This window comes from Mustela erminea, chromosome 1, assembly GCF_009829155.1.
Source record: "Mustela erminea isolate mMusErm1 chromosome 1, mMusErm1.Pri, whole genome shotgun sequence".
Taxonomy (NCBI): domain Eukaryota; kingdom Metazoa; phylum Chordata; class Mammalia; order Carnivora; family Mustelidae; genus Mustela; species Mustela erminea.
In genome coordinates, this window is record NC_045614.1 from 11,974,112 (window position 1) to 11,988,281 (window position 14,170).

Sequence of the window (14,170 nt, forward strand, 5' to 3'; positions counted from 1 at the left end):
CATGATCTCAGGGTCCTGGGATCCAGTCCCCTATCAGTCTCCGTGCTCAGCAGGGAGTCTGCTTGAGAATTCTCTCTCCCTCTCCCTCTGTCCCAGCCTCCACTCCTGTGCTCTCTCTCCCTCTCTCAAATAAATAAATAAATTTTTAAAAAGAAAAGGAAACAAATAAAATGATCACAGCATGTAACTACCATCCATTCCTTCCTCACATGTATACTGAGAACCTACCATACACCATAAGCTGTGCCAGGCATTTGAGAGCAAGTTTCCTTCTAGGGGAGGTGGGGGGAAGATCACAAATTAAAAGGATACAAATGGATAAGAGACTTTCAGGTAGTAATGAGTGCTATGAAGATACTGTATGAAGGAACTGTAAGACTAAGACAGATACTTTTGTGTAAGTAGACAAGGAATACCTGTCTAAGTGGTGAGACCTCCTTAAAGGACACAAAGAACCAAGCCAGGCAAAAATCTTAAGGGAAAGAGATCTGAGCAAAAGATAATAGCATATGCAAAGGCCCTAGGCTAGGAACTAGCGCAATGTGTTAGAGGCATTCAAAGATACCCAGGGAAGCTAGAGCACAGTGAGTGGGCTTGGGGATGGGAGGTAGAAGGTGAGTTAGTTCAGGGAAGTGAGAAAAGTCAGATCATGCAGAGCTTTGTGAGTAAAGAATTTGGATTTTGTTCTAAGTACAGTGACATTCACTTAAGAGTTTTAAGTAAGAAAATGATGTGCTCTAGTTTAAAATATGGTGCTGTCTGTGGTGTGGAGAATTAATTGGAGGAGACTGGGAGGGCAGGTATAGGCAGAGAGATCATGTAAATGAGATATGAGAATGGGAGCAAGAATAAGAATTGATTGTTGGAATGCCTGGTGGCTCAGCCCATTGAGTGTCTATTTATTTCAACTCAGGTTATGATCTCAGAGTCATGAGATAAAGCTGCAAGTCTAGCTCTACACTCAGCACAGAGTCTGCTTGAGATTCTCTCTCTCCCTCTCCATCTGCCCGTCTCCATGCTCACACACACTCTCTTTCTCTGTCTCTCTAAATAAATAAATAAAATCTTTGAAAAAAAATAATATTGGTGGTAGCAATGGAGAAAAGGATGATCATCCGGGGGATAAATTTTTAAAGTAGGGCTGGCAGAACTTGTTAATGGGTTGGCTACAGACATGAAAAATTAAGGAAGCTTCTAACTTTTTAACATAAGCAACTGGGGTGAACGGTGTGTCAACTGTCAGGTCAAGCAATACTAGTGGAGGAAAAGATCAGGAAGATTATGCAAAAGTTTGGTTTTGGACCTGTTGAGTTGGAGGTACCTACCAAATGCTCAAGTAAAAATGCCACTGCTAGAAAGAAACAAACAAAATGATGTGGTAGAGACTAATGGGAGAGGGATGGAGAGTTGTCCTCTCTTTTGTCTTCCCCAGACTCTAACCTGCTTCCTATGTTGAAGAAAATCCACATCAGATAAGTCTCAGTAGGACATTAAGTTCTCCTTCCTGCCATAGAAACAGGAAGTTCCGACATGACTCACTTTCCCAGCTTCCCTTGCAGCAAGGGCATGGCCATGTGATACAGGTTCAACCAGTTAGAGGCTGCCAGTTTAGACCAGCAAAGCAAAGAAGCAGATGCCACAGACAGGTGACTCCCTGCTCTGGCGGCCTCCAAGACAGACAACACAGATGAGAGCACGATGTTCTCAAGAGCCACAGCATGTCTTTTTGTTTTTTGGATGCGATTCTGACTGCGAGGCCATCTTTTCTGTTTCTGTGGCTTGCACAGAAAAAAAAAAAAAAGAAAGAAAAGAAAAAGAAAAAAGAAAGAAAAAAAAGAATCCTGAGTGATGGGAAAGAAGAGTTGGGCTTAACGATAGTACTAACGAAAGAGCCTTTTGACATAGTGATACTTAGGCTGGGTTTTGAAGATTGGAGAAGAGTCACCCTTGGAAAGGACCTGGAAAGGAGTACGCCACCCAAAGGAACCATGAGTGTGAGGCTCTGGGGTGGGAAAGCACTTAGTGTGCCCCAAGGGCTGGAAGAAGGTCTGTGTTGCTGGGGATAGGAAGGAACAGAGAGAGATGTGCTAAATGAGGTCGGCTTCCTCAAGGAGCCAGGATTCCAAACCAGATTCCAAGCCACCCTGGCCGCGTTCCAAAGCAAAGACTCTGTCCACGCCTCTCTGTAGCCTTTCCCCTCCCCCACCTGTGGAACTGCTTCTGCGCTGTTGACCCCGTCGTCATGGTGATGGGCACTCCGTTTCACTCGCTGTTCAGGCCAGGAAGGAGTTGGTCCGTCTTTGGGAGTCCCTGCCCCTCCCCGTGGAGGCTCTGGAGCCAGGCGGAGATAGTAAGCAGGGACAATGCCCGTATTGGTACCCCCAGCTGAGCACAGCCAGGACACGCGCGTAGGGACTCGAGCATGGCGCGAGGCAGCCAAATCCATCATGCGGAAGGCGCACCACCTGACCGACCGCTGCGGGCAGGAGGCAGTGACCATGTGGCAACCCAAGGACAGCGTGAGGGATCCGCACGTGGCGCGCCACCTCTGCCGCGCTGCCTACATCCTGCCCTGGCGCTTCCACGTGGAGATGCTCAAGGGTGGCGGCACCTTAGAGAAGCCGCCGCCTGGCGAGGGCGTCACGCTGTGGAAGGGCAAGATGAAGCCCCCCGCCTGGCACGCCCGCCTGCCTCTGCCCTTGCACCGCGATGCGCGGGCCCTGCAGACTGCGGAGGTGGTGCACGCGCACGCGCGCGGGGCGCGCCTCACAGCTGCCCGCCTGTGCCGTGCGCAGCACCAGATCAATGGGCAGCTGCGGCTGCTGCTTCGGCAACGGGAGGCTACGGACCGCAGGCTCAGCGAAGTGCGCAAAGGCCTGCTCATTAACCAGCAGAGCGGCAAGCTTCGGGGCTACCGGCCCAAGTCCGAGAAGGTGGGACCATCTCCCCTGCCCTCTCAGAGCCCGAGGCCTCAGCTCCCAGATGCTTGGCCGGGGGGTAAGACCCCTCCCCATAGAGAGAACGCCCACCTGCACCCCAGGCCCCAGCTCCCAGAGAATGAGGGCACAAGAAGATGAGGACGCTCCCAAGAGGAGATGCCTCGATTCCGAGCCCAGAGGGTGACCTCCCGAGGGGATGAGATCCTCAGCCCCTTTCCCTCAAAGAGAGTGTCTATTCCAGTCCCCCAGCCCAGGAGAGAAGGTGGGATTCTGAATCAGACTAGATGAAATTCTTCCCAAACAGCAACCACAGCCCCCAGGCCAGGTATGAAATCACCCACCCACCCCCAGGCCCAGAAAGTGAGACCCTCCCATGGGCTCAAGACCCTCAATGTCCCAATTCCAGTGAAAACACACCCAATGCCCCACACTGAGGAGAGTGGGTGATGTCCTCATCCTAACTCATGAAACTCTGCTCAAAATGGTGTTTTGTTCTGTTTTGTTTTTTAAGATTTTTATTTATTTGAGAAAGAGAGCAAGCAGGGGGACAGGCAGGGACAAGCAGACTCTTCACAGAGCATGGAGCCCAATGTGGGGTTCAATCTCAAGATCTTGAGATCACGACCTGACTGAAATCGAGAGTCTGGCACTTAATGGACTGAGCCACCCAAGCATCCCTCCTTAAAATGATTTTTTAAATCCCAAGTCCTCCCCCCAAGCGTCAGAATGTGAGAAACCCTCCTCAGGCTTTTTCTAGGGAGAAGAGACCAGGTTCTGCCTACCGGTTGAAACCCTCGGACTCCAAGCCCCTGCACCTGAGAACTACTAAGTCCCTAGCCAGAGAAAAGAGTGAGAGCTTTAGTCTCAGCCCTGATGAAATCCTCCCCCTAAAGTGTGAGATTCCTACCCCTAGCGCCCAAATCCAGATAGTAAGAACCCAAAAAGGCAACTCCTCATCATTCCTATGATGAGTCCCCTCTACTTCTGGTCAGGGAGATAGGATTAGACCATCACCAAGGAAAGGGGACCCCCAACCCCAGAGAATGAGAACAACCTCCCCCCAAATCACCTTCATCCCATCTCACTGGACTCCTATCCATAAAAGGGAGAAGCTCCCAGCCCTACTCTCTAAAGCATAAGACCCACCCCAAGTGAGAGGCCCCTTGAAAGAATAAAGCCTTCTCAGATGAGGTCCCCAAAGAGTGAGAACACCCCCAACTCCATTCTCCAAACTTGAAGTTGATGGAGTTAGCAAACCCTCTACTATCTTCGAAGGAGAAATCTCCCTCCAGCCCCCTCTGGAAGATGTGAGAGATTCTTTCCTTGTTTTCTAGGTCCCTGACAAAGCTGACAGTATGCTTAACTGGGAGAAGGAGGAGCTAAAGAGCATGAAGAGGAAGATGGAAAAAGATATGGAAAAATCAGAGACCCTGCTCAAGGTTGAGAATACCTAGGACCAAGTTGGGAGGGCTGGAGTTAGACCGAATGGGTGAACTGCTCTCACCTTGGGGACTGTAGCCACAGCAAACCCTCAACCCACTGCCCTGACACTCCTTGTATTTCCACTTTGTGCAATGTGAAAACTGAGGCTCTGAGAGATAGAGTTGGGCCCCAAAATAACAATGAACACCCTTCTGTGTAGTGCCCTGTGCAGTCACTGAGTTAACTTTTTTTTAAGATTTTATTTATTTATTTGACAGAGATCACAAGTAGGCAGAGAGGCAGGCAGAGAGAAAGGAAGAAGCAGGCTCCCTGCTGAGCAGAGAGCCCAATGTGGGGCTCGATTCCAGGACCCCGGGATCATGACCTGAGCTAAAGGCAGAGGCTTTAAACCACTGACCCACCCAGGTGCCCCCCGAGTTAACTTCTTAAAACTCTTGTGTGAAATATGAATTATGATCCCCTCATTATAGATAGGGAAAGTGAGGCTCAGAGAGACACAGACTCATCCAAGGCATAGGGCTGGCCAACAGCAGGGCAGTAGCTTCAGCTCAGGCTTCTTTTTGTTTTCCATCTTTACCAAGGTATAACTGACCATTTAAAATTGGATATATTTAACACAACTTGATGATTTGATAAATGTATGCATTGTGAAATAATCACCATAATCAAAGTAATTAACATATTCATCACATCACATAGTTACCTTTATGTTTGTATGGTGAGAACACTTAGGATCCAAACTCTTACTCTGAAATACAATCTGAGGGTTTTGAAGGGGGTGGGTGGGAGGTTGGAGGAACCAGGTGGTGGGTATTAGAGAGGGCACGGATTGCATGGAGCACTGGGTGTGGTGCAAAACCAATGAATACTGTTACGCTGAAAAGAAATTTAAAAAAAAAAAAAGATCCAAATTCTTAGCAAATTTCAATTATAAAATACAGTGTTGTTTTCTATAGTTACATTGTTCTATATTAGATCTCCAGAACTTAATCATCTTGCAGAGCTAAAACTTTGCGCCCTTGACCAGCATCTCCCCATTTCTCCCTCCCCATTTCTCCCTCCCAAGCCCTAGCAACCACCATTCTATGCTCTGGCACTATGAATTTGACTTTTAGATATAAGTCAACTATAATTGAGATACTTCTGCATTTGACTTATTTCACTTAGCCTAATAATGAACCTCCAGCCTCATCTATGTTGTCACAAATGGCAAGCTGTCCTTTTTTAAGGCTGAATAATATTCCATTGTATATATTTTATTATATACATATTACATTATATATTCTATATCATATACTGTTATTCTATATTAACATAATACATAATATATAATTACAAAATATTGTAACATATATTAGTTATTACCTATTATATAACTTGTGTTATATATTATATTATATATTAATATATTCTATAACAATATAGTATAGGCTTTATACTGTATATTATAACATATCCTATATAAGGTATTCTATATATACTAATATATAGTATACTGTATACTGCAATATAATACCTAATATATAACATGTATAATATATATATTATCTTTAATATATATTAATTATAATTATCTTATATTTTAATATATTATAATATTATAATATACCATAATATATTATAATTACATAATTTATTATTATAAATTTTACATGGCTTCCACATGATATAAAATATAATTATATTATGTAATGTCATCATATAATTATTATACAATTATTGCATACTATATCATACTACCTATAATATAATTTCTATATATGATATATATAATACAATATATTATATAAAATATTACATATTATAATACTATATCATTTCATATCATTATTTTATAATATATTATGATATCAATGTTTTGATTAATACACTAATATTGTAATAATATATTTCACATTTTCTTTATCCACTCATCTGTCAAGAGACACTTAGATTGTTTCCACATCTTAGATATTGTGGAAAATGCTGAAATGAACGTGGAGTACAGCTATCTCTTTGAGAACCTGATCTTCTTTGGATATATACCAGGAAGTGGGAAAACTTCCTTATGATTCAGGTCAGGTCTTGAGCCTAGCTCTTTACACTGTAATATGTGTTCAGTCTTTGTTGGCTCCAGCCAGAGATGGTCTGTCACTACATCCTTCATTCTTGCAATAAGGACTTCTTTATGAGGGCACTAATAGAGGTGAGAGGGCGGCCAAGTTTGATGGAGTCTTTGGAACTGGTTTAAGTTAGCTGGTAACCTGTGTGTGCTTTTGACTCAACTATTTGACAAATATTAATCCAAAATCCTGGTGTCTGGGCTCCATGCTTGGCATTGGGGACAAAGACAGAGCTGGCCTTGCCCTCACAGAATTCACGTTATAAGGACATTCAAATAAGAGACAGATCAGGGTAGTGGGTGAGGTTGGGGGAGGAAATTAAGGAGCTGGTGCACCACTGTCCGTGGTGCTGAACCCTTTTGGTGCTCACCCCACCGACTCCCCAGGCCACTGTCATATTCCTTTAAATCTGGTGAGTCCTGAAGAATCCTTCAAGAAAGTCCAAAACTGACAAGGGAGAAGACCCTGAGGGTGGACCCTGTAGGGAAGGGTTTGCAAGAGAGAAATGGGAATGGAGAGTTGGGGGGAAAAGAGACATAGATGGAAACTGAGAAGGGCTACTGAAGAGGCCTGATGTACATATTTCTGGAGAAAAATTCTTACAACCCAACAGACCTGTTTCAATGTCAGATCATGAATGCAAATTGGCATTCAGAAATTTCCCAGTGGTCTCACCATGTGTGTCTAGAAGGTTTCTTGTCCCACTGGGCAAGTTATTTCATACTTTCTCTTGCTTCAAACCTCTCTCCAGCTCTCTGTTTTCCTCATTCTCAGTGAATGACCCCAGTGCATGGAAGCCACTAAAGGGAATCTCTCTCATTATTCCCTACCAATGATATAATTCCATCTACCTCTGTATCCACTTTCTCCCCATTCTCCTGCAACACCAATACTTCCATCTTTATTGGATTATTCTCACCAGTGAACAAAAGGGGAATTATTCTCTAATGGGTACAGATCTGTTTGGGATGATGAAAAAAAAGTTCTGGAAATGGATAGTGGCAGTGAACTCTACACTGAACTCTACACTTAATGGTTAAAATGGCAAATTTGGGGGGTGCCTGGGTGGCTCAGTGGGCTAGGCTTCTGCCTTAGCTCAGGTCATGATCCCAGGGTACTGGGATCAAGCCTGGCACAGGCTCTCTGCTCAGCGGGGAGCCTGCTTCCTCCTCTCTCTCTGCCTGCCTCTCTGCCTACTTGTGATCTCTCTGTCCAATAAATAAATAAATAATCTTTTTTTAAAAAAAGGCAAATTTTGTTGTCTATTTAATCTCACACACACACACACACAGACACACACACACACACACACACACCCTCTGGATCCCATGCACCCCTCCAGATAATCTCCATTTCTCTGACCCTCTCATTAGCGCATCTTGTCTACACATGTTGACCCCATCACTTCTTTTGGGCAGGAACTGGCTCAGTTTTCCCCACTGCATTCCCCACTCCCTGCTACATTGCCCAGCACACGGGAGGAACTTGATGAATATTTGAATAAATGAATGATCTTTTAAATCTATTTTTTACTCAAATGGATGAACCCCAAAGAGATTATATTCAGCAGAAGAAGCTAGACATAGGATACACACTGTGTGGTTCCATTTATATGAAGTTCTAGATTTCAAAAGCATTTTCTTGAAGAGCTGAATAGTACATATTTTAGGCTTCGTGCAAAATGCAGTCTCTGTTACAACTGCTCAAATAGGCCAGTGTAGCAAAAACAGCCAGAGAAAACATGCGCAAGAATGAGCATGGCTGTATTCTATTAAAGTTTTAGTTACAAAAAGAGGTAGCCATTCCATAGGCTGTAGTTTATGGACACCTAAAGAACAGGCAAAACAAATCAGCAAGGCAGCTTTACTAAGGGATGAGGGAAGGGACACCAGGGATATTTTTGGGGTGATGGAAATATTCTATATTTTGATGAGGGTGGTATTTATATATGGATATATGTATATGTATATGTGGATAATATATAAATATATATTTTATGTATTATATATTATGTGTTACAAATACAGAATAAATACATAATATATTATATAAATACATAATGTATTATGAATACATAATGTATTACAAATACATACCATAAATACATAATAAATATATAATATATAAATACACAATATATAAATATATAATATATCCACATATAAATACATAATAAATATATATAACTCCCTATATAAATACATAAATATATATACATTTATATATGGATATATACACACAAAAGACTTGTTTTTTTTTTATTTTCAGCACAACAGTATTCATTATTTTTGCACCACACCCAGTGCTCTATGCAATCCAGGCCCTCTATAAGACCCACCACCTGGGTTCCCTTATTAATTACAGTTTGCATTGTTGATCTTTCCTCCATCCTTGTACTTTGGCAGTCTGTGTCTTTAAAGTGGCTTCCTTGTTGAGAGCAAATATTTGGGTCTTGCTTGTGCTTCGTTCTGGCAATATCTGCCTTTTAGTAGAGTCCTTAGATCATTTATAGGTAATGTAATTATTTAATTTGATGTACAACTGATGTACATCTTGTTATGTTTTCTATTTTGTCTATTTTTGCTCCTTTCCCATCACTTAATGTGATGATTCATGCCCTCTGTTGAAATTTTTTTCTTAGTCTCTCATTTCATTTCCACCCATGATTGTGTTTTACTTTTTAAAATTGCCATATAACCTTTATTTTCCATTTTATTAAACTGTATGGTAACATTTCCCATATAAATAGTATTTTTATATTTTAAAAGTTTCAATGCAAGATATTTATTAAATATTATATCATTTTCAAGACAATAATTACAATAAATTTCCTTCAATTGATTTTTTTATTTTTTTATTAATTTATTTATTTTCAGAAAAACAGTATTCATTATTTTTTCACCACACCCAGTGCTCCATGCAATCCGTGCCCTCTATAATACCCACCACCTGGTACCCCAGCCTCCCACCCCCCCGCCACTTCAAACCCCTCAGATTGTTTTTCAGAGTCCATAGTCTCTCATGTTCACCTCCCTTCCAATTTACCCCAACTCCCTTCTCCTCTCTAACACCCCTTGCCCTCCATGATATTTGTTATGCTCCACAAATAAGTGAAACCATATGATAATTGACTCTCTCTGCTTGACTTATTTCACTCAGCATAATTTCTTCCAGTCTCGCCCATGTTGCTACAAAAGTTGGGTATTCATCCTTTCTGATGGAGGCATAATACTCCATAGTGTATATGGACCACATCTTCCTTATCCACTCATCTGTTAAAGGGCATCTTGGTTCTTTCCACAGTTTGGCGACTGTGGCCATTGCTGCTATGAACATTGGGGTAGAGATGGCCCTTCTTTTCACGACATCTGTATCTTTGGGGTAAATACCCAGGAGTGGAATGGCAGGGTCATAGGGAAGTTCTGTTTTTAATTTCTGAAGGAATCTCCACATTGTTCTCCAAAGAGGCTGCACCAACTTGCATTCCCACCAACAGTGGAAGAGGGTTCCCCTTTCTCCGCATCCTCTCCAACACATGTTGTTTCCTGTCTTGCTAATTTTGGTCATTCTAACTGGTGTAAGGTGATATCTCAATGTGGTTTTAATTTGAAACTCCCTGAGGGCTAATGATGAAGAACATTTTTTCATGTATCTGATAGCCATTTGTATGTCTTCATTGGAAAAGTGTCTGTTCATATCTTCTGCCCATTTTTTTATATGATTACCTGCTTTTGTGTGTTGAGTTTGAGGAGTTCTTTATAGATCCTGGATATCAACCTTTTGTCTGTACTGTCATTTGCAAATATCTTCTCCCATAAAAGACTTGTTTTAACGTGTGGAGATATATATATGATTTATATGGATAAATATATGGGTATATATGGATCTATATACAAAATGCTTGTTTTAATATGACTTTCAAATAACAGCAAGTATCAAAAAAATGCAATATGCTTCATTTTATAATGGCAGAAGTGGGATTTGAATGGGAGTAGGAGTTCAGAAGAGATAGATGTTGGTGAGGGAGATACTCAGAAGACAGCTGAGGGCTCCCAATGCTAATAAGCGCAGAGAAGAGACCCTGAGGCTAGGGGAGGGGATCCGCCTTGAAGGCAGCTGAGGAGCAAAGGACTGGTACAGGAAAACTATACATGTAGGTTCAGCCAGTGCCACCTCTCCTCTTTACAGGTGGAACAACTGAAGGGGGGGGTTGGTTCTTGCAGTGCCTGAGCAAAACCAGGCACAGAACCCAAAAGAAAATGACACCCAGAACAGGGAATCTGCCACTCGTCCCTTCAGCTCCTCCCCTTTCCACCCAGGGATCATTGAAGGCTTCTGGGCAGGAGGAGGGGTTTGGAGAGTGTCTGAACTTCCACCTGGAAGTCAATTCTTTCTCCCAGTAACAATACCTGGAGAGGGTCAGTTTGGAGCTGGAAATGTTTTGCAGCCCCAGCAGAGAAATTTCTTCCAGCCACCTCTGGCAACCTCCCCACTCACACTCTGCCTTTTTCTCTGCCCCTCTCTGCTTCCTTCCCCCCAGGCCCTGGCATCCTGCCGTGACACTCTGGCCTTCTGCTGCAAGGAGAGGCTCCAAGCTGTGGACCTAATGAATCAGCCACTGGATAAAGTTCTGGAGCAGGCTGGCCGTCACTCCTGGGTGAACCTCTCCCACATCCCTTCTGTGCGCCCTCAGGGCCAGAAAACACCTCCCCCAGACCCTGTGGGCACCTATACCCCAGGTAAGCCCCCACAGAAAGGAGTCCACTGTTGTAGGTACCCTTGGGTGCCCACTAGGCCTCTACTTCTCAGTCACTGCCTTCTCTGGGGAATCCCCCTCCTCCCGACCAAGTTAGAAGACTGAGAACCCATATCCATTGAGGCCACATTCTTTTTTTTTTAATATTTATTTATTTGATAGAGAGATCACAAGCAGGCAGAGAGGCAGGCAGAGAGAGAGGGAAGCAGACTCCCCGCTGAGCAGAGAGCCCGATGCGGGGCTCGATCCCAGGACCCTGAGATCATGACCTGAGCCGAAGGCAGAGGCTTTAACCCACTGAGCCACCCAGGCGCCCCGAGGCCACGTTCTTGATTAGCTCTTGCCTTTGCACAGTCCTGCTTCCCACACACCTGCAGGCGAGCACTCCTTCAGTCAATCTGGGACACTACTTACGCCAACTCCACAAACAGCCCCTCCCTTGGACTTGCTACAATTCCTTCAGTAAACCCCCTCACCCAGGGCCCAACACAACCTGAGCATAGAAAGGGGGACTCAGACAACCAGGATGGGGAAAAGGAGGCCTTGGTTCTCCACGCATGACCCCACCCTGCCCGCAGAGTGCGCCACGGCGCTGGACGAAGCCAAGCGACTGTTGATGGAGTCCAAGGACACCTTGCTGGAAATGACAAAGAACGAGGAGGACGTCCAGGAACAACAAGAAGAGATAAGCAATCGCGTGTGCGCCTCTCTGGCACAGAAGATGCGTGAGACCTTGGAACTGAAGGTAGGAGCGGCGTGTGCTACTCGTAGTTTGTGGCAGGAGACTAGGGTGGACTAGAGCTGACTACAGAGAGAGGGACGCAGGAGCAGAGGAGTCCGGAAGCCAATGTGACCCCTCTGTGCTCCCGCCCACCCAGGAAAGAATGAATATGACCTTAGGACTAATGAGGGGAACTATCCATCGGTGCACGAAATTCAGCCAGGAAATGTACATCACTCGTGGCCTAATCAAGGTGTGCTGGGGCGCAAGAGTGTGCGGGGGTGGGGCCGGATTGCTCGCCTAGCCTGGGCCTCACTGCTCCTCCCACCACACTCCGCCAGGGTCCTGTGTCAAAACGTCACCTGGAGACTCGAGAGAAACTGGATAGACCTCTGGTTCGAGTGTACCAGAGACACGTGGGCACCCAACTCCCCGAAGCCTCGCGCCTCGCCCAGGTACCCCCTCGGTGGCCCCTTCCTCGCCTTCCCGGCCTCTCTAGGCACAGCCCCATCCCGGTTAACACCCCTTCCTCAAGCACATCTGACCCAGGTCTGCAAGTCCTTCAATTCCCATGAGAAGGGGGCCCTCTGGTATCCACACCTGTCTCAAAAAATTCTTCTCAACCTCTACCCGCCTCACCCCCCCTCATGATACGGCCCTCTTTCAGCCTAGCTCCTTCATGCACTCCTTGCCCAGATGCTCTCCCACATCCCAGGTCCGCCCAGCCCCTCACTCTGCAGGTGCATATCCCCCCTCCCCGACAGGCCCGCCCGGTCGCAGGTTCTTTCAGGGGCTTCTGGCGCAAGCGTGTTACCCCCGATCTCTGCGAGTCCCGCCTCTCCTCCGGTGCTCCTTCCCAGGCGGGGACCTTCCGCAAGCACACGTGGCCCAGGTGTGCTCCTCCCCTTCTGAGGCCCGCCCCTTCGTAAAGATGTGCTCCTTTCACACGCACATCTGGCCCAGGCGTGTTAGCCCACCCCCGACTGTGCCGCGCTGCCCTTGCTCCGTCCGGTTCGCCCGGCCCACAGCACAGTCCCGCCCCTTCCCCAGGGTACTGACAAGCTGCAGCGCCACATCTCGCACGTGGAAAAAAACCTGAAGGAGCTGCTCGCCACGCACAAGAACCTCACCGGGAGCCTCAAATGCAAGAAGATCGGGTATGAAGTGGACTACAATGTAGTGCGCTTGCGCCTCCGCCAGCGGCACCCGCACATGTGCTACGAGCAGGCGCAGCGCCTGGTCAACGACTGGGACCCGCGCACGCCGCCCCGCGCCGAGCCGGACGCTGTCTCCAAGTGACAGACTTCGCCCCCTGCAGCAGCCTTCCGGCCCAGTTCTGGGTGGACCTGAGGAGCTGAGACTTACAGCTCAATGGCCCTCCCCCTACCCTCCCTCAAAACATCCTCTAGCAGAATTATAATAAAAATGACAATAATTACCATTTATTAGGCACCTACTGTACATCAATCACTTACCCTACAACACCTTATGGGCAGTGTATCCTGGGAGTTAACAGGCTGGATCTGGGCGCCAGATTTCTAGGGTTCAAATCCCAGCTCCCCAATTTCAACTGTGTAGCCTTGGGCAAGTCACTGTCCCTCTCTGGCCTCAGTGTCTTCACCAGTAAAATGGAAAGAATTACAACATCCACCTCAAAGTCTTGTCATAAGAATACCGTGTAAGACTTGTAGAATGGTGACTGCCCAATGTTACACAGCTACTAAACAAAAGAGCTAAAATTTTAATCCCTGCATCTAAAGCCTGCACTCCCAGCACAATCTAAACTCCCCTCTTAGATGAATGCAGGTTCCCTACCCACTGGCTGTCGTTTATTAACATTACACACGCACTGGTGCACACACACCCACTTACAGAACACAACTACCACAATGAGAACTGTATTTGCAAAGGTGTAGGCAGGATAGAGAAAGACCTCAATGGATAGCACTACCAAGGTGTTGGTAATTGTGGCCACCCCTAAATCTGAAGAAACAAGGCAGTCAAAAGCAGCCAGTCTTCGATTCACAGACCTGTACCCCTGGGGATAAAAATATATGTTTATAAAAAATAAAAAAAAATTAAAAATCCAAAAAAAAGCAGCCAGTCTTGCAGTGCTGCCATGTGGATGCTGAGGGAAAAAATGTCCCTGCCCACCTCTCCTCATTGGCCAGTGTTCCCTACTTTTTTTTTTTTTAAGATTTTATTTATT

At 45.4% G+C, this 14,170-nt stretch overlaps 1 protein-coding gene across 1 annotated transcript; it reads left to right on the plus strand.

Moving 5' to 3' along the window:
• Positions 1 to 2,255: 2,255 nt before the first annotated feature.
• On the plus strand, positions 2,256 to 13,394 carry CCDC105 (coiled-coil domain containing 105). The gene is made up of 7 exons (XM_032360545.1): positions 2,256 to 2,933; positions 4,274 to 4,378; positions 11,025 to 11,223; positions 11,819 to 11,985; positions 12,119 to 12,214; positions 12,303 to 12,416; positions 13,012 to 13,394. Exons 1-7 carry the CDS (start codon positions 2,364 to 2,366, stop codon positions 13,258 to 13,260), a joined length of 1,500 nt encoding a protein of 499 aa, XP_032216436.1. The 5' UTR covers positions 2,256 to 2,363; the 3' UTR covers positions 13,261 to 13,394.
• The last annotated feature ends 776 nt before the right edge of the window (positions 13,395 to 14,170 follow it).

Excerpts from the sequence above, each read along its gene's own strand:
- CCDC105 (XM_032360545.1), top strand. The coding sequence starts at position 2,364 with ATGCCCGTATTGGTACCCCCAGCTGAGCACAGCCAGGACACGCGCGTA. Across the intron at positions 11,986-12,118 it reads GTGAGACCTTGGAACTGAAG|GAAAGAATGAATATGACCTT; the intron begins GTAGGAGCGGCG and ends CCGCCCACCCAG. Across the intron at positions 12,417-13,011 it reads AAGCCTCGCGCCTCGCCCAG|GGTACTGACAAGCTGCAGCG; the intron begins GTACCCCCTCGG and ends CCCCTTCCCCAG.